This window comes from Rhinolophus sinicus, chromosome 9 (assembly GCF_057876585.1).
Source record: "Rhinolophus sinicus isolate RSI-liver-muscle chromosome 9, RSI-T2T, whole genome shotgun sequence".
In the NCBI taxonomy this organism is placed as follows: Eukaryota; Metazoa; Chordata; class Mammalia; order Chiroptera; family Rhinolophidae; genus Rhinolophus; species Rhinolophus sinicus.
This window is the reverse complement of record NC_142509.1, coordinates 26,115,704-26,136,125: the sequence shown is the minus strand read 5'-3', so window position 1 is coordinate 26,136,125 and position 20,422 is coordinate 26,115,704. Positions and strand designations below refer to the sequence as shown.

General features: G+C 50.2%; 1 protein-coding gene and 1 long non-coding RNA gene across 10 annotated transcripts in view; one reads left to right on the top strand and one right to left on the bottom strand.

The window, feature by feature from the left end:
* Nucleotides 1–13,724, top strand: part of CMKLR1 (chemerin chemokine-like receptor 1) — a 48,153-nt gene extending 34,429 nt beyond the window's left edge. For all 9 annotated transcript variants that reach the window (XM_074321805.2, XM_019757483.3, XM_019757485.3 and 6 more), the window contains 2 exons: nt 4,306–4,442; nt 5,019–13,724. In XM_074321805.2, the coding sequence (XP_074177906.1) occupies nt 5,022–6,137 (1,116 nt within the window). In that variant the 5' untranslated portion in view covers nt 4,306–4,442; nt 5,019–5,021 and the 3' untranslated portion in view covers nt 6,138–13,724. The remainder of the gene's footprint in view (nt 1–4,305; nt 4,443–5,018) is intronic.
* Nucleotides 13,500–18,407, bottom strand: LOC148757323 (uncharacterized). The gene is made up of 2 exons (XR_016022391.1): nt 17,949–18,407; nt 13,500–16,007 (listed from the first exon to the last, which is right to left on the bottom strand). It is a non-coding gene; the product is annotated as an uncharacterized LOC148757323 (long non-coding RNA).
* Between the last annotated feature and the right edge of the window lie 2,015 nt (nt 18,408–20,422).

Below are 20,422 nucleotides of genomic sequence, written 5' to 3'. Positions count from 1 at the left end.
TTCTCACAGTTCTGGAGGCTGAGGCGTCCAAGATCAAGGCGCTGGCAGATTTGGTGTCTGGTGAGAACCTGCTTCCTGGTTCCTAGACTGTGTCCTCACGTGGTGGAAGAGGCAAGAGCTTTCTGGGGTCCCTTTTATGCGGCACTAATCCCATTCATGAAGGTTCCACCCGTACAACCTAAATCACCTCTCAAAGTCCCCACCTCCTAAAACCATCACATTGGAGGTTAGGCTTCAACACATGAATTTTGGGGGGGGACACAAAGATGCCAAGGTTACACAGCTTGTAGGTTGTGGAGCCAAGAGTCCAACCCTGGTGGGTGTGAGGCCATATTCTGGGCCCTTAAAATCCCTTTGTTTTAATGGGCTTTGTTTTTTCCATGAGCTCATCACTGTCATTGTTATTATTTCTAATTTCCAGATCAACCCGGTGAACTAGAAAAAGCATGAATTCATCCATCCATTTGTTCTTTCAAACATTTGTTCGTTCATTCATTCATTCATTCATTCATTCATTCATTCATTCATTCATTCATTTGTCAAACAATATTCCAGGTAATGTGCCAGAGTTATGAAGACACTGTTATGGGAGACAATTGGGTGATAGGTACATAGGATTTCTCAATACTATTTTTGCAATTTCTTGTTATTGAACTGGGCAGAGAGGATCTAGAAACCATCTACCTCCCAGGCCCAACTCCAAAAGCTCATTTATTGCCTTAGCTCATCCTTCCAGCTGCCCTGAAAAGTAGGCAGGGCATGTACTATTATACCCATTTTGCAGATTACACAACTGAGGTTCAGAGAGTAGAAGCTACTTGCCCAGATGTCACAGCAGGTCTCCTGCGTTCTCTACCACCTCCTCCCTGACATTTTCTCCTGGAGACCTATGGGAACTGCCCCAAGGAAAGGACAGCCAGGACTGGCCTCAGGAGTCTGTCCAAGGAGCTTCAGAGCAGACCAGCCCTAGGCGCTGGTTCTAAATGGGGTGTGAGTTCAGGGTCACAGGAAGAATCTGGGAGCCGATCCAGGACAGCTCATCTGCCCCCTGGGCTCCCTGAGGAACTGAGGGCAGGCAGGGGGACAGGCTGGCCACAGGCTCGCATGCCTGCCTGGGCTGTGATGGACAATGTCATCTTTGGCAGTGACTCCCATGTGTGCCTCAGACCTCAGCCAGATTGTCCTGAAAACTGGGGGAAAGAGATTCCTTGAGGGGACTAGGCAAAGGAAATCAATGAGCAAGTGTTCCTGGAGGGTGGAGCTGGGGACCCTGGGGGGTCAGGCAGGGTATGAATAGACATGGAAAGCAAGGTGGGGAAGAGCAAGGCTTGGAGTCAGAGCAACCTGGGTGTGCATTGGCCACTAGCTGCCTGTGTGACATTAGCCTCACTTTTCCACCTTTACATTGGGACTAACAGAAGTACCACTCCTGGGCGTTAGTGGGGATGTGTGAACTAACGCAATTAAAGCGTTAGGTGTCGTGTTTAGGCTTGGCGTGCACCGTCAGTTGTTATCACGAGGAACTAAAACCAATACAAAGTATAATTAGACGTAGACATAAAGGCTAACCAAAACCAATGCAGAAACCTGCAGACCAGCAGGGCTCATGGGGTTGCTGTCTTTCACCTGCAAATGTGACTCTGAGCTTCCTTGTGGCCACATCGAAAAAGGAAAATGTGATCACTTGTAGAGTTTGGGTTATTGAGAATGAGGAAGCAACCCAGTTTCTCAGGGGAAACAGTGTTGTTTCTTCCCCTACAGAGGTGCAGAGAAGGTAACTCACTTGTTCAAGGTCACAGGAAGTTCATGCAGGAGGAGGATTTGGATGCGGGCAGCCTGGCTGGGTCACAGAATCTGTGTCCTTAACCAACCAGTCCAGTACTTCCTGCTCTGGGGGCAGAAACAGGCTCAGGACAAGAGGAATGTGTGTGGGGACGGAGTGGAGGCTGAATGCAAACCTGTGACTGAGGCCCCCTCCAGGGAGAGCTGAGGGGCTTGGTGGGGGGAAGACACATACTAACTGGGGATACTGACTCATTCAGTTCTCAGGATGAGGGGTGAGGGGTGAACGGGTAGAAATGCCCAGAGGATGTCAGCGCCACCCTGTGAGGGCCCAGTCTGGCCCCCATTCAAAGATGAAAAGATGTGGCCTCTGACCTCAAGCTGCTTCCTGCACAGCAGGAGAGCCAGACATGACGTTGTCTGTGTCCTTGGCACATTTCTGCAGTCGCTGCGGTGCAAAGTGCTGGGCCTGAGTCCCCACTCCTTTCCACCCTCCTCCTGGGGTTCAGACACCCCATACTGCCATCAAGGGGGAGTTGTAGAGGGGCGTAGGGAGAGGGCCTGGAATGCCCTCCTTCCATCTTCTTAACTCACAGTTGTCCTGGAAAACTCAGCTAGTAGGTTAAAACTTTAGCATCATGGGCCTCTAGTGGGAATCCGCCTGCTCCGGGAAGCCTCGGACTTCCTGGCCTGGCTCCCACCGCAACACTTCCTCTGCCATGTGCCTTGCTACTAATTGAGCTTCGTGGAGTCCCCTTCCTTCGTCTTTTCCCTTCTTCCTGCCTGGAACTTGGATGTGATGGCTGCAGGAAAGCCATTTCCTTGTCCCTGGGGCCTGCATAGTCCGGCACAGGGAATGAGGACACGGTCGTCCCTTACTCAAGGATATACTCAGTGACTGTCATCAGATCATGATTTCAGGGCACCATGGTGATGGTAAGAGCCCAGGTTCTGCAGACCTGGTTCAAATCCCAGCTCTGCCACCTCCTGCCTGGATGCCTGGGGCAACGGTCTTCAGCCTTGTGGGTGCCACTCATGGGCTAAAGTGGGGCCACCTGTATTACAGGCTCAGCAGAGTCCCTGGCATTCATCATTATCATGAACACCAGTCACATTTCCCCAATTAAGAGGGGCCAGCTGCAGTGTTCCTGTCTTCTCTCCAAATTCCAGTGTCCCATGAAGCTCTGGGGACCCCTCATTTGTCACCTCTGGAATATCCTCCCAGCAGAGTGGAACGACACCCGAGCTCAAATTCTGAGTCCCTGGAGCCCAGAGTTCTCACAGGAATTTCCCAAGTGGCTCTTACTTAATAAAAGCAAAAGATGACTTTTATGCAATAAAATATTAAACGCAAACCCATTAAGGACCAGCAATGAATTTAGACGGAGGAAGGGTAGAGGTACTGATCAAGAAGCATTGCTTGGCAGTCTCGCCAGGCTAAGACGTCTGGTTTGGAGCCCATTTGTCAAGATGGGGAGAGCTTGGGTGGTGGCATATGCATGGACTTTGGGGTGTCAGAGCCCTGGGTTCAAATTCCAGCTCGGCTGCGCGGCAGCTGTTACCTCTGGGCTGTAATGTAATCACTAACGTTTACTGAAGGTTTACTGTGTGCCAGCCCTAAGCCAAATGCTCCATGTTCCTGATGCCTGTGGTTCTTACCTCCACTCTGTGAAGTGACTGTGCCCATTTTACTGACGAGAAAACTGAGGTTCAGAGGGGGAGAAGTCACGTGTTCAAAGCCGCAGGGCTGGTAAGTGGCCAAGGTTGGGCATGAACCATGCATACGACCACTGCCTCCAAGACCTCCCAAGCTTGCAAACTCCCCAGCGTCTCAGTTTGTTCTCCCATCAATTGGGAAAATACCCAACTGTTTTTCCCAATTAGGAAGGACCCATTATGTTCTCAGGAGGTACTCAGTGAATGTATTTGTGTCTGTCTCCTCACCAGACTGCTGTGATAGCAGGGTCTGTGTCTAATTCACAGTACCTGCAGGGCCCAGAGAATGACTGCCCAGTGAGAATGATGCTTCTCTCTCAGTTTCCACACCTTCAAAAAAGGACTAATAACATGGCCTGGAAAAGCCCCTGGGTAGACGAAATGAGATGAAAAAGGTGTTACAGTTCTTGGCACATAGTGGGTGCTCTGGGTAGCTCCTCTTCTGTCTTCTGGGTGCCCAACATGGCCTGGAATGGTGTTTTCTGGGTCCTGCCCTAGCACTGTTTGCTTCGATCCATCCATACTCTCCCCTGTACCCACCCCTGACTCAGGCTGTCATTTATGGATGTGCTATGGTGGGGAAATGGGGTTTGGGAGAAAGGGTCCAGCAGTTGATCTGGGTGTAAGGGGCTCCACCACTTCCGAGCTGAGTGACCTTGGGTATGTCACTGAACCTGTCCAGCCCTCTGCTGCTTCGTCTGTAAATTGGAAGTAATGACAATAGATCCTCTCTGTGGCTCCTGGTGCACCCAGTGCTCTGGCCCTTAGACCGGGATCCAACTGCTGCCTCCTTGTTTTTCCCTGCAGGTGTTTCCAGCTGTGCACAGGGACTGATTGGCCGAGGACCCACGCTGGAGAGCTTCGGACACCATAACAGTGAACGGGGAGGGACTCTTGTGGTCTGAACTATTTCCAAAAAGCACCAGCAGGGGACCACTGACAAGGTGAGAGCACCAGAGAATGCTAACATAACTGTCCCCTGCGATTGGGAAACATGGCTGGAACCAAGCTCATGGTGCTCTGCTCCTCTTCTTCATTGCACTTAGCATCGTTGAGATTTTTCCATGATTCAGGAACTTTTTAATGAATGTTTGTCTCCCCCACCAGACTGTAAGGGGAACGGGAGGGTCGCAGAGTAGCAGCAGAACACGGTTGTCCAAAGGAGAGACTCTGAACCTGGGGCTTGATTCCCAGCTGTATGACCTTGGGCAAGTAACTTAAGCTCTGTGTGCCTCAGTTTCCTCATCTGAAAAATGGGTTCATAACCTCCCTACCTCAAAGTTGTTGGGAGGACAAAGAGAGTTTATATATATCAAACCTTTAGAATAGCACCTGCTACGTAGGAGGTGCCAGAGAGGTGTTCATTAAATAAATAAAACCAGCAAAACAAGAAGTAGTTAAACCACCAAACTGGCCTTGCTCAGCACCGGGGAGAACCATGTCGGTCTTGCTAGTGTTGGTCTTGCTAGTTAACACTTGCGTTCAAGGTTCCTCTCATGACCCCTGTCTCCTCGTTGCAGAGAATGGGGGACGAGGACTACAAGGATTACAACACCTCCTACGATGACTACTCCGACGAGGTCAGCACCATCATGGTTTTGGAGGAGCTGGCCCCCCCTGAAAGCAGAGCGGTCAGGATCTTCCTGGTGGCCGTCTACAGCATCGTCTGCTTCCTCGGGATCCTGGGCAACGGCTTAGTGATCTTCATGGCCACCTTCAAGATGAAGAAGACGGTGAACACCGTCTGGTTCCTCAACCTGGCCGTGGCAGACTTCCTGTTCAACGTCTTCCTCCCGATCCACATCGCCTACACCGCCATGGACTACCACTGGGTTTTTGGGACAGCCATGTGCAAGCTCAGCAGCTTCCTGCTCATGCACAACTTGTACACCAGCGTCTTCCTGTTGACCGTCATCAGCTTCGACCGCTGCATCTCCGTGCTGCTCCCGGTCTGGTCCCAGAACCACCGCAACGTGCGTCTGGCCTACGTGGCCTGCGTGGTTATCTGGCTCCTGGCTTTCTTCCTGAGTTCCCCATCCCTCGTGTTCCGGGACACAGCCCGTCTGCACGGGAAGATAACCTGCTTCAACAACTTCAGCCTGTCAGCGGCCAGCTCTTCCCCGTCGTCCTCTTCCTCCCGACTGGACTCAGTGGCATTTGGCCGCCACATGGTGGTGACCGTCACCCGTTTCCTCTGCGGCTTCCTGATCCCCGTCCTCATCATCACGGCCTGCTATTTCACCATCGTCTGCAAGCTGCGACGCAACCGCCTGGCCAAGACCAAGAAGCCCTTCAAGATCATCATGACCATCATCGTCACCTTCTTTTGCTGCTGGTGCCCCTACCACACGCTCTATCTCCTGGAACTCCACCACACCGCCATGCCTGGGTCCGTCTTCAGCTTGGGTTTGCCCCTGGCCACGGCCATCGCCACGGCCAACAGCTGCATGAACCCCATTCTGTACGTCTTCATGGGTCAGGACTTCAAGAAGTTCAAGGTGGCCTTCTTCTCCCGCCTGGTCAATGCTCTGAGTGAGGACACGGGCCACTCCCCCTACCCCAGCCACAGGAGCTTTACCAAGATGTCGTCGCTCAACGAGAGGTCCTCGGTGAACGGGAGGGAGACCAGCATGCTCTGATCCTCACCTGGGAGACCCCAGTGGACACTCCCAACCTTGGAGTCCAAAGCTCTGCCTTCTCAAGACCATGGCAGGGACCTCTTCAGTACCCACCAATACCCACCATGTTTTGTACGGGGCTGAACAATGTTTGGAGCTGGGCATCCGGGGCTCAGGACCCCTTTCTTCCAGTGGCATGGTGGACAGGGTGTGCTGTGCGGTTCATAGCTTTGGGCCAGCATCCCTTGCTTTTGGGGAGACCAGCTTTGACCGACACAAAGTGAAAAAAGGGAGAATTCTCAAAACACTGCCATGAGCTGTGACCAGCATTAAGAGCGAGATTACATGCTCTGCTGTGTGCTCCCCGGGAATGACACCAACACTTGACAGGGTCCATTCCTAGTGTGAGCCCCACATACCTCTTCCTCGCCCCACATACCTGTTCAATAGCCAGCCAGAAATCCCGCCCCTCAAGCCCTTCCTTTGGGTTCGGGCGTGTGTAAACACACAGGTTACCTGGGAGGGGAAGATGACGTATGAGCCCATGAACTCCCAGGACCATGAATTTGGCTTTCAGATCAGTTGAGAAGATGGGGAACAGGTCCTGAGGGGCCATGTGGGCTCTTTGTGAGGGCAAGACAAGTGGGGTGCAGTGAGGACTTGAGGTCCTTCAAAGGGTGTGGCAAGAAGCAGTTCACCCTAGAACTGAGCGTGACGGTGCTTTGGGCTGTAGCTATTTTGAGCGTGGAGGTGGTGCCTGTCCTTTTCCCCAAGCCGTGTTCTCACTTTGTATTTGTTCCCGGGGTGGCTGGGTTGAGGATCCAGCTTCACCAGCAGTCCCCACCCCATCCCAGGGGTTCCTCCCTCCTTCCCTTCCCTGGCTCTGGCTGAAGCTGCTCAGAGTAAAACACTCTGGGACAAGAGGTGAGGAAGGAGCATTTCTCCTCCACCTCAACTTCCTAAAGACTTGCTGGAGACTAATCCAAAATCAGCTTCTGGAAGCAACCTGGGAGCGCCTCGAGGGCTGATAAGCGTGTCCAAGGGCTCAGACACCGAACTCAAAGCGGAGTCTGGAGCCTGACTCCTAGAACTGTGCTCCTGAGATGCAGGCCATGGGGTGCCAGAGGCACAGAGCTCGTCGTGTATGCAGCCATGTTGCTTTTTCTCCTCTCATAGGACAACTTCCTGTGCTACAGACTGTTATTTCCTCATTTACAAATGACAAAGACGAGGCTCAGAGGAGGCAAGTAACTGGCCCGAGGGCACACAGCTAGCCAGAGGCTCTGTCTGGTCCTATGGAAAATGTATCTATTGAAAATATTCTAGACTATAATGATAGCCTACATTTATTTAGCACTTCCTATGATAAAAACTTTACATGTATCTCATTTATTCCTCACAACTGCCCCGAGTTAGGTACAATTATGTATTACTTCCCTTTCACATATAAGGTAACAGAGGCTCAGAGAGGTTAAGTAAGTTGCCAGAGGGCGCCCAGCTGGTTTCTGCCAGAGCCTGGATTTGAACCTAGGCCTGTCTGGCTCAGATAAGGCTGTGGAATCTTAAGGTTCTGAGAAGGGCTTGGGTTTTGGACCATGAAAATACATTCCTCAGCCGATTAATGTAAACATCCGAGTGGCCTTGAAGCCAGCTTTGCAAATAGTTTTCAAAAATGACCCAACATGGCAAAGAAAATGCAGTTGGCCTCCAGCTCCCTTGACACCCGTCCACACGCGCCCACCAGCTCCTGCACCCCTGAGATCTCAGAGAAGGCAGTGGAGAGAGAGGCCTGGCAGGAAGTAGCCCTTGTGGGCCAGAGGCCCTTTGGCCTCTGAGGGTCCGCATTCTGTTCTCTTCCAAGCCCCGTTCATTGTGAAGCCAATTCTCCAAGATGCAGTGAACAGATGTAATGTCTCCATAGGCGCTGGGCAAGCTCCCGAGGCCATGGGCTGTTTGGAATCACACCTCGTTAAGAGACAAACTGTTCTTTCGTGGTTGGGTTGTTGTGTTTATGATGAGCCAATTCTGAATTGATCCCAAGCTGGGGCTTCCGATTGCTTTAAGCAATCTGTACTAGGACAGTCTGAGAACAAAAAGGGGGCGTTAACTATCACCCAGGACCCCACTCCCCAGCACCCCCTTCTCCAACTTCACAGGTGAAGCAACTAAAGTACAAGGCAGCATGGGACGTGTTCTAGGTCCCAGAGACAGTCGTCGGCCACTAGGGCCTCTGACCCCCCCCCCCCCCCCAGGACGGGGCTGCTTCCTGGGCCCCATGCCTCACGTCTCCTGGGCTGCACACCGGCCAGGCTGGGAGGGCCAGGAAATCATTTTGTTGTTGGAAAAGCTGATGAACAGGAGCAAAATTCAAACCAGCTGTCTTCCTCCTTCGGGTTAGACCTCCTTTTTCTGGCTGCTGCACCGGTCTTCCTGTTCTAACTGTCGTTTCCCATCAAATGCTTAAATGCAAACATAACGTCCCCTTCACTCTCGTCCCTACCGCTTCTTTTGAGCGTCTCCACCGGTCACACACCACGTCCCTGTGGTTCCCAAGGTGTGTTCACCTGCGTTACTCTACAGACAAGCCCACGTGGTGCCCGAGAGCCCTCCCTTGGTGGCTGGGACTCAGCATAGGGCCGGCAGTGCCGCCTCCTGGGTGGGGTGGGTGGGCCCAGGGGTTGCTGGGAATCAGGCAGAGGCGCTAGAAGAGAAGGTGGTATTTGAGGTCCCGAGAGGAAAGGGTGAGGGAAGAACGAAAAAAGGGAGAGTGACGATGAAGGAAAGGAATCTGGCATTTATTAAGCCTCTTCCATGTGTAGGCACAAAATGTCATCAAACCCTCAGAATAGTTCTGAGAAGAGGACCAGCTGATGATGTGGGGGATGCAGAAAGGGGGGGTTGGATTGCGGACCTCACTTATTCAGGGTCACACAGCTAGTAAATGATGGAGCTGGCCTTTCAACCAGGGTTGCTGCCTGCGCTCCCAGCTTCCCCAGCTCTTGAGAGGAAGGAGAGAAAGACAGGAGGATTGAAGGGGGGGGGACAAAGGGCAAGGTGGGGGGGGAGCTTAGGGGCCAGGATGGGCGGGAGAAAAGAGAATCCAATAGTGAGAGCTAGGAGGGCCCTTTAAATCATCTCACCCAGGCCTTTTCCATTTTACAGATGAGGGAGCTGAGGTTTTGGGAACTGCCCTTTGAGAAATCTGCTAAAGGAAGTGGTGCTTGGCTTGGATGGAAGTCATCAGTGATTCATTCCCCAACTCCTACCACCGGCCTCCCTCTCCCGTTCCTCCCTAACATGCTATGCTCTGGCTGAAGCTGGAGCACCCTGGGCCTGTGGTTGCCAAACCCCAGATTTGGATAATTGCTTCTGGGTGTGGTACTCAGAACTACCAAGAAGCCATGAAATAATTCAATAGAGGGCTTGCTTGCTTCCTCCCTTTGAGGACGAAGTTTCTCTGGAAGGAAGAGACTGAAGCAAGAGTGGGGCTCAGTGCAGCAGATTCCTGTCACAAACTCCCCCTTGCCTTCCCTGTCCACCTCACAGAATAGCAGTCGAGGCTCAGAGAGGCCAAGTGACCTGTCCAAAGTCACACAGCTATGTGGTGAGCCTGTAGGAGAGACCCTGAAATTCCCAACTTACCATTCCCTAAATCTTGGACTTCAAGAAGCATGCATCTTGAAAAAAACTTCCCTCCACTCACTGAGTTTCCCTAGCAACCAAGGATATGTGACAGGTAGTGACTTACCCAAGATAACATAGCAAGCCATGGCAGATAGGAGACTGAACTCCAGGATGCCTTACTGCCAAGTCTGTGCTCTTTGGCACCACGTCAGGCTATCCAAGGACAGATGCTCCCACCTACACATTCATCCACCCATCCTTTCACCTACGCATCCACCCACTCATCTATTCACACATCCATCCATCCACCTACCCATCCGTTAGCATAAGCACCTCTCTCTATCTCCACCCGTTGAACCATTCCATAAAAATCTATGAAATACCTATGCTTTGGCCAGCCCTGTAGTGGGTACTGGGCATACAGGGATGGTCGGGCCATGTACAATCTCTGTCCTTCTCAGCTCATTTATTGGCTAGTGGGAGAAACGGCCAATGATTTACAAACAAAACAGAACAAAACCCCACCCTCTGAATGGGAAAGAAGCTCAGTAAGGGCAATGCACACATTGTAGGGGGCTCTGACCTTGTCCAGAGGTCAAGGACACTTTCTCGGGGAAGAGACCCTGGAGAAGGGAATGACAGGTAGGCACTGATTCGGTGGGAGGTGCAGGAGAAGGTGCTCCAGGTGGAGGAAACAGAATGGGCAGGGCAGCGGTGTTGATGTGGGAAGGAGCAGAGTGAACTTGAGGGGCTGGAAGGGGCTGGGGGCTACAACAGAGCAGGTAGACGGAGCATGGACCATGTAGGATGGAGAGGAGGCAGGGCCAGACCGTGGGACCCTGAGATTGAAGGGGAAGCTTTGTGCAGGTTAGTGTCGTGCTCAGACCTGGTATTGAAATGATGCCCGATGCCTGGGCCATTCTGGGGATGACAAGTTGGAGAGGGGCAGGAGGGGCAGCTCGCGGTGGGGGCTGCTGCTGCCTCCAAATGAGTGCGATGGTGCTTGGACTGGGGAACAAAGTTACAGCCTGAGAGACGTGGACTATTGGAGAGAGATTTAAAAGCTCCCCATGCTTTCTCAGGGGAGTGGTTAGTGGGAAAGCAACCCAGGGACCATTTCAGCTGTACAGAGGGCTTGGTGCGTTGCTTTATTGATGGAAATTAATTGTAAATATTATTCAAATTTACCTCCCAATGCACAATTATATTGCTCAGGGGAGCCCTCTGGGCACACAATAAAGCCCTATAAATAATCCATATATTAACCTACAAGGAATGGAGGCATATTAATGCTGCAGTTGCTGGTGGTGGCTGTGGGGAATTTATGCAGACAAGACTCCCAGCGCTTGGACTTGGGGTGTAACCTTGGAGGTCACCGCGTTCTGTCCTGGGGGATCTTCCAGCAGTCTCTCCCCCTGAGCGATGGGATACCCCCAGGTGTGTCAGCCAGCTACTGCTCTAGAGACCTGGTCAATGGGCAGGTGGGGGTGAGGAGAGCGGTGCTGAGGGAGGAGGAAACACAGGTTTATAGATCACTCACCTTGTGCTCAAAGCTTCAACAAAAGCAACACAACATTAGTCGTGGGTCATCTGAATTGAGCACGTCCAAGGTTTGGGTGCCACCAAGAACTTTACTTTCATGATCTCGTTGAATCCTTACAGCGACCTTTGTGGTAGGGGCCATTACTATCTCCATGTACAGAGGAGGAAATGGGGGTTCAGAGAGGTGAAGGGACTTGCCTAGTGTCACACAGCTAGTAAGTGACAGAGCTGGGATTCAAACTCAGAGGAGTTTATGTTTGCAAGTTACTTTAGAGTCAAACAGATTAGAGTCTGTTTGACTCTAAAGTAACTTGCAAACATAAACTCCTCTGAGGAGCCTCCTCCCTGGAAGAGGAGGGCAAGCATGTCATATACTCTCTTTCAAGGGTCAGAATTTGAGGAGGTGGGGGGGGATGCTTTTTCCTTTGGAGGGAGGAAGTGGTGTCTAGAGGAGCTAGTCACTTCCTCGCAGCCCTGGGAATCTTAGGATTTTTGAGTTTAGAAGAGACTCGACTCCATTGATTTCATCCCTTTCCATCTCCCCATGTTACAGATGGTGAAACCGAGGCTTCTTAGCAAATAAGATTGGGACCTCCTACCTCACTGACTGACTGCTGTGAGATAAGATACATGTGAAAATGCTCATGGGAGTGACTTTGAAAGCACCTCCATTCTAGAGACCTGGCCATTCACTAAGGCCCCTCTTCACTTCTTAGAGTGTTGACAAAGGCTTTGGGGCAGAGCTGCACTTGGCAGGACCTGGGAGGCACTGGGGAGTTTCCAGCAGAATCCTGGCTGAAGGGGAGGCATGCTGCGTCCGGGTCACAAACTTTACCCTTCGAAATTGTCCTGGATACAGGTGATGGTTGCCCTTTGTATTATCTAGATGGTGGTTCCACTGCTGTCTTTATATGTAGAAACCCAGTTGTCTGTACGTATAAGATGAATGCACTTACTAGAGCAAGTTATGCCTCAATGAAAGTATTTTTAAGAGCAGATTAATTCATGGTGTCTGCAGGAATGACTTCCCACTTCCACTAGTGCTCTGGACAGGGCCAGGTCTGTCTGGGGACTTCTCTTTGATTCAAAAGAGCATCTTAGAGGGAGGGGTTCCCCGCAGGGTCCATCCAAAGAGGCAGAGTCTCAGGAAGGACTGAGCCCTCCCAGGGGCCACCCCAGCCCTGTCCCCTGACTCAAAGGGCCTTTGATGATTATGACACAGGATCACATGGGCTCAGGAGTCAGACCGCCTGGGCTAGAATTCCAGCTCCACCATTTATATCAGCTAGGGTTAGGGCTAGGATTAAGTGTTATGATCTTGGGTAAGCTACTCAACCTCTTCAAAGCCTCAGTTTTAACATCTGTAAAATGGGTACAAGAATTTGCTGCTCACAGGGTTGTTGTGAGGATTAAATGAGATGCCACTTGTAAGCATTTAGCAGGTGCCAGGCTCACATACCCCACTCTCTCTCATCTGGACTGGGATCATCAGCTTCCTCACTGGTCTCCCCACTTCCAGGCATGCCCCCCACAACCCACTCTCCACAAAGCAGCCCGAGCGAACTTCCATCACAGAGTACAATCATCCAAACCCCTCACTAGGGCTGGCAAAGCCCTGGAAGATCAGCAGCACTTCCTCCATTGTCACCTCATGCTGCTCTCCAACCAGGCAAGCCTTTCCGACTCTCAAAAACAACAAACAGACCCAAATGACACTAATACATCCAAATTGTTCCCACCTCAGGCCTTTGCATCTGCTGTTCCTTCTGGCCCCAGACCACTGTTGGCATGACTGGTGCTTCCTTCTCTCCCAGGTCTCAGCTCAAATGTCACCTCCTTCCTCAGAGAGGTCCTTCCTGACCCATCCTGCCACTCCAAGCAGCCCCCCACCCCCGTTCACTGTCTATCAGATCCCCTGTTTTATTTTCATCATAATACTTCCTGCCATCTGGAATAACTATTTATGTGTTTCGCTGCCTTAAGTCTGTCCCCCTACTGGGCTGTGAGCTCCATCAGAACCGGGACCGTGTCTGTCTGGCTCACCTCTGTATCCCCAGCACTCAGAGCAATGCTTGGCACAGAAAAGTGCTCATAGTATTTTTGTTGAACGAATGAAGAAATAACCACAAGTGGACATTATTTTTATCACCATCGTCGAGTTTCATGATAAGCACTATTATAATACAGCATTTGTAAAGTGTTTTCACATTTTTTCCCCCATACTGATAACACTTGGGAATGGTATGAGTACGCCCATGTCACAGACATCAAAACTGAGGCCCCAGGCCACTTAGTCGGAAGTGGAGAGGCCACAGTTCCCCTGTTCTGTTAGAAAGTCACACAAGATGGAAGTATCCATTAAATGCTTCTCCCTCAGCTTTCCTTTCCCCTTTGTCTGATTAATTGCAGCCTGAAAATAAAGGAACCAGATGCCCCCCTCCCTCTCCTGCCCCTGCTTTTATTGTTTTGTAGTTTTTGTCCAGCCCAGGACTCTGTTAAGGATTTGGCTGGTACAACCATGACCACAAACTTCCTGTATTTATCCTTCCACTTCGAAATCAGGGAGGAGCAGTCACCTGGGCACCAGGTCTGTGTTGGGCACTGGGTGACGCGATGGCCAAAAGCACAGCCAGACACCTGACACCCAAGTGTCCCAGAAGCCCAGATGCCTACCTCTGAGAGAGGCTGTCATGCAGGGTCTCAGCTCCCACTCCCCGCACAAGAACGCAGGACATGGTGAGGCCAAAAAGGAACACCCACAGAGCCATAGATAGGGGAGTCACACCACTATATAGTCTCGCTGGCAGCTGCGTTGGAGACACAGGAAGCAGGAGCCATACGATGAGTAATCCGCCGTCCGCTTCTCTGCCAACCAACCCACAACCAGCGTCTGCTTCTCTGCCAACCAACCAACTAACCTCCCAGCGTAGCCACGGCAGTTATATCAGTGGCTAATGGCTAACCAGCCACAACGGATGGCCATCTACTACGCAAGCCAGCACCTTTCCACTTGAGGCTAAGAGCCTGGAAATGGCTCTCTGGGACTCTGTCCCCACAGAGGCAGAACCCAGGATTATCTTTCCCTGGTGTCCATCATACAGTTGTTTGGTGCCCATACAGCAAACATCTGGATGAATGAATGAGATCCTGGCATCCATTGATGGCTCCCCGATGGTGGTGCTGCTGAATGGGGACACATACAGGAAGGTGGGAAAGGAGGCGCTCATCCTTAGCTAGTGGCTGGTAATAGCCTGTGAGCCCCTGGTGGATGGCAGGCAGTTTACTATGATGCCCAGGCCCCTGTGCTTTACTGGGTAGGAGTGACGAGTGATGGGATTTCAGGCATGGAGACGAGCAGCCAGAGGCAATTCCACACCCATCATCCCATTTCATCCCCATTAGAAGCCTGCAGGGTAAACCCACCATAACTTTAGAGATGAAGAAGCTGAAACTCAAAGAGGTTACGTTAAGTTTCCCAGAACCACACAGATATCCCTCCATCCACGGATTTTTACTGAGCACCTACTACATACCAGTCACTGTGCTAGGGGATACGGCAGCTGTCACCATCCTTACTTTCATGAATCTTACAATGTATCAGTGCATAGAAGAGCTGGGATTTGAACCCATATCTGTATCGCTTTGTGGCTTACACTCTTTCACTAGATATGCTGCTCCCTGAGTTAAATAAATTAGGTACTGAGCAATTAGTACAGAACAGAGAAAGACTTCCTGTTATAAAGCCTTGGATCTCTCAAGAGTTAGAGAGAGAAGACTCACGTATTGGCTGGAGTTGCCGAATTGAGGCTGATTCTGGCAGCCAGGGTGCCGCTGTGAGCAACTGCTCCCACATCCCTGATTCCTCAAAGTAAGAGAGTGACCTGATCCAACAGCTCTTTCCCTCCTTTGAAAGAGCAGCAGGGAGATGGCACTGCTTTACTCAAAAGAATGGCATGCCAAAGGTGGAATTGCAGGAACTGAGGCAGGTTAAAGGGACAAGAAATTGGGAATGGAGTGAGGGTTCCCTGATCCCCGTCCAGGTTCATTCCAGGGATTGATGGAATCATTAATCCTGTTGGAATGTGAAATGTCACCCCTTTCTGGTTCCTGGATTGTAAACCTTATCCTGGTCCCCTGACCGTAGCATCTTCAAGGATGCAGGCAGACCCGTGGAAACAGCTTGTTCGATCTTAATGTGTCAGATGACAAGGTCCTTATGGTCAGTTGAGTTGAGGGTCCCTGATGGGACACTAGTCCCACAAACCATCAGAGATGGGCGAGGACAAGCACCTAGAGTCTCCATGCCCAGTTCCTTTGTTCCCTGTTCTGTCTGTTCCCATTAACAGCTTAGTCTTTTTCTCACAAAATTGGTGTATCTTCAAACGCTGGGAATATAAATGACACGAATGAAAGTCTCATTATCCACTCTAGTTGGCCTTTCTCTTTGGGCTCACAGTCTGAAATAAACCAAGCACAAGTGGAAAGAAATAAGATAATATCAATTAGGATGCATTTGGCTGCAAGTAACAGAAACCTCAACTCAAAATAGCTGAAGCAATGAAGAAAGCGCACTCCACGTAATATGGACACCTACAGGTTGGGAATTCAGTAGCCGAATGATGACATCAAGGACGCAGAGTATTTCCTTTTCTGTGTTCTGTCATCTTCAGCGGCTGGGCTTTGTCCTCAGGATGGCATCTCTCCTGGACAGAAGATAGTTTCCATCTTATGTAGCATCGAGCAAAAGAGGAGAGAATGTTTCAATATGTTGCAAGGGAATCTCTCCCAGGGCCCCCAGCAGAGCTCCCTTCAGATTTCTTTGGCTGGAACTGAGTCACATGGCTACTGCTACACCAATCAGTGACAGGGAAAGGAGATGGCTTTGACCAATCAGGATCTACCCAGAAGACACATAGGAGAGGAGTGAACATTCAAACACAATCAGGGGTCTATGTCAGGAAGAAAAGGAGCCTCCTGGGGTGGACAGGAGACGCTCTAAAAAATAACAAGCAAGCTGCTCACGCTGCCAATTCCCCTTGTGACGAGGAAACACAGACTCTCAGATCTGCGCAAAAATACAGTGAAGGCCTGAGAGGGGACAGCTCTTAGAAATTAGGATGGAAGGAGAACTGACTCCGGGTGATGAACACACAATGGGATTTATAGACGATGTAATACAGAATTGTACACCTGAAATCTATGTAATTTTACTAACAATTGTCACCCCAATAAATTTAATTAAAAAAAAAAAAGAAATTAGGAACTTATTTCTTAGAAAAATCAAAATGCTTTAAACACCACCCCGTTGAGAGTAATGATTTCCTCCTTTTCTTTATAGTAAGTAATGCACAGTCTTTGGCAAAACAAAACAGAACAAAAATTAAAATATATGAACAAGCAAAAAGAAAAGGAAAATCACTTAAAACCTCAGGGACAATGTGGGGATTAATATTTTTGTTTGTGATCTGCAGTCTAGTCTGTATATCTTTCAATATCTATCCAGCAAAAAGATTTGTAGATAATTCTATAACCTTTTTATCCACTGTGTAATCAAGTCAGCAAGTGCTCTTCTAGAACGCATTGATTATTCCAGTGGTTGCCTAGGAGACCTAGTAGACGTACCACTGTTTATTTAGCCAACCCCTGTTGATGGACATTCAGGTTGTGTTTCTTTTTAGAAATATTTTTATTGTTGTTGCAATCTCCTTTTGGGTTCTCCCCGAAGAAGCTAAGGTAGAGCTGAGCTCTGAGGCCTGACACTCAAGCTCTGGGAAGCTGGAAGATGTGATTAACCGGAGCATTTTGCCCACAAGCCTGGTGTCTGGGTCCCTGCACCACCAATCCCCTCTTCCCTTGGAGCAGAGGAAAGCATTCTTTGGATTTTTTGAGAAAAGCTCATGAAAGGAGCTGGTGGGGTGGGCGGTGAGACTACACACAGGCTCTGGAATCAGGCCCATTTGGGGACATCACTTTTCCTCTCTGAGCCTCGGTTTCCCCATCCGTCAGATTGGAAGTGTAACAGAAATGCCTCCTAGGGTTGCATGAAGATTCAATAAAATAATACACGTACAGTACCTGGAAAATATCATGTGCTTTAAAAGTTGCTAGCTCTCACTGTTGTAATGTTTTATTCCATTTTTTTTCTTTTACTGGAGCGACAAGACTGCATTTGCTTTATTATCTCTGGGGGCCGTGCCTAATGCAGGCCATTGATTCAGGAGGCTGCACAAATCTGCCTAAATTATGTATTGGGGTGGTACATTGAATGCTCGCTACAATTTGGGTGTGTGAAGAAAATGGAATTTCTTTGTCTGTAGCTGATCTGGTCTTCCTTATAACCTCCCTCTCAAACCCTTCCATCGCCCACCCCCCACCCCACTGCACTGGCAGAAAGCAAAGCAAAACAAAAAAACAAAAAAACCTGAGCTTTATCCGTGTTATGGGTTGAATTGTGTCGCCCTACAATTCATACTTTGATGTCCCAACCCCAAGTACTCCAGAATATGACTTGCTTTGCAGAGGTAATCAAGTTAAAATCAAGTCTTTAATCTAATCCTAATTCATCTAGGTCCTAATCTAATATGACTGGTGTCCTTATAAACGGGAAGTTTTCATACAGACAGGTACAGAGGAAAGATGACATGAACAGAGAAGGTGGCCACCTACCAGCCAAGGAGACAGGCTTGAAGCAGATCCGAAGGTCAGAAGTCACGGACCTCACTCACACCTTGATCTTGGACTTGCAGCCTCCAGAACTGAGACAACACATTTCTGTTGTTTAAGCCGCCCTGTCTGTGGTACGTTGTTGCAGCAGTCCTAGCAAGCTCATCTAACCAGTTTTACCATTTTCGTCCAAATGTGAGTTTGATGGGTTCCTGAGTTGAGTCTCCCCTGGATAAACCTACATCCTCTCCGAGATGCTGCCCTCCCCTGCTTTTCTCCTGGGGTGGTTTTGAGCATGTGGGGGGGCTTTGGTCCGGTGGTCTCAGGGGGATGCGGAGGAGTCTGGAGCTCCCGAGGGCCCTCTGCTCTTCTGTGTGGAAAGATGTCTCCATTCTGCCTGGTCCCACGTGAGTGAGTGGAAAACCGTGGAAAAAGGATCTCACGCTGGGCTTGGCTGACCTGCTTTCCCTCTGCTCCCCCAGAATGTAACCCACCTCCCCGCCCCACACCCCCACCCTGCCCTCTTTCCAGCTATAACGGGGATGATGCATCCCAGCTGGTCTGAAGGTCACCTGTTCCTCTGTCACGGCTGCCCTGCTGGCTTGCACCACACATCCACGCCACCTGAGGGTGCCCTAGAAAGCCAGTGAGATGGGGCTGTGATCTAGAGAACGCCCACCCCACCCCCATTCTCAATGTACCTGGAGCAAAGCGGTAGAGGGAAACGAAGTACACACGTGCCTGGTCCACTCTTCAGAACCCCTCTCCCCTTCTCCTATAAGTCCTGTTCTGGGAAAGAAGCAGCTTTTATTTTCTTCTCCCCATGTTACGTCCTCCTAGCATCTGGAGGTAAGCCTCAGCGTTGTAGAGGGAAGGGGGTCTGCACCCCATCTGGCAGCATCCAGGAGCCGGGCTTCCGGGCACAGTTTTTTTGTGTGCTAAAGGAATGAAAGCTTCTCCCTCTGGTCAATCGCTTGGCTTCAACCCACAGTCCTGCTGCACAATCCCATTTCTCCTGTCGGCAGAATATCACATCATTCTTCCCCTCATATATAACAGCTCCTACTCTCCTCCCAGGCATAGGGGCTCATGGGGCCAATTGGACAAAGATCTTGTGTTCAGAACACCAACCGCTCCCTAAGAATTTCCAGAGGAGCTTCCCCTGATTCTTGACTTTTCATGCTGCTCCCGAGAGACTTTGGCTCTTAAAAACTGGAATGAAAGTGTCATCATGACCACGCTTAAGGTCAACATGAACAATTCTTCCGTAATTATTGACAATGATTCTGCATCTCACAGAGGAGCAACGCAGGCTCAGAGAGGTGAAGTCACTTGTCCAAGGGGACCGGGCTGGCGAGACAATGGTGAGGGGAGTTGAACCCACCTTTGTCTGACTTCAAGCTGATTATCATTGAACCATGAAGCCCAGGAGGGTTTGGGGGTGCTGGAATCAGGCTCCTGTGTACAGTCGCACGGGATTTTTCAGCTCACTCATGTGAAGTTGCTTCCCAGATTTCTGAGAACCTGGGGATCAGCTGGCCATGGGGGTAGAAAAGCTCCATGGTGTGGATGGGGTGTGGGTGGTGCTCCGTTCGATCCCCTAAGGTTGCTAATGCATCTGTAATCGGATTAGCGGTGCCCGGAATCCTGGGCCTGGATGTCTGCTCTCCCTGAGCTGTGTCCCCTGGGTCTGAGCGTTGCCAGGAATTAGAAACCCATCCTGGGTCGTTAGAGATGACGAGAACAGATGTTCATGCTGTTCCCCAAATGTTGCTTGAAGAGTGTTGTTTATAGGTGGTCCTGGCTTCCAGAAGACTTTTCACCTGCTGGACCTCACTCCACCCCAAATGTCCACTTGGACAGGGATGATAAGCCCCATTTTTAAAGAAGAGGAACCAGGTGTTTAGTTTAAGACATGTGCTCAAGCAACACAGCTAAAGAACAGCGGTGCCAAGATCTGAGTCCAAGATGTGGTAACTACTGAGATGGGGGCCCGGGCCACTGAGTGCCTCTGACACGTTATGCCTCAGTTTTTTCATCTGCAAAATGGAGAGGCAGTGCAGGGTCTGACACAGAAGCTAGACCAGGAGGCAGGAGACTTGTGTTTGAGTCCTAGTTCTGTCACAGTGTCTCTATAACCTTGAAGAGGTCGTGTTGCCTTTCTGGGTCTCAGCCTTCCCCTCTGAAAAATAGGAAGGGGAAGGAGTTGGGTTTTGACAGCAGTATAGTTATCAGAAGTTAGCATATAACAAGTACCTACTATGTGCCAGGTACTTAAGACACACATCATTTCATTGACTCCTGCCTAAACCCTGGGAGGCTGGCATGGTTAGGTTTTAAGGATATGGAGACAAAGGTTTGTGTGTTTCCAGAGCCTTCCTTTTGGCCAGATGGCCTCTAAGGACGCTTTAAGTTCTGAGAGTGCAAGATTCCAGGCAAAGGGTTTAGACAGACCAAGGCTCAAATCCTGTCTCTGT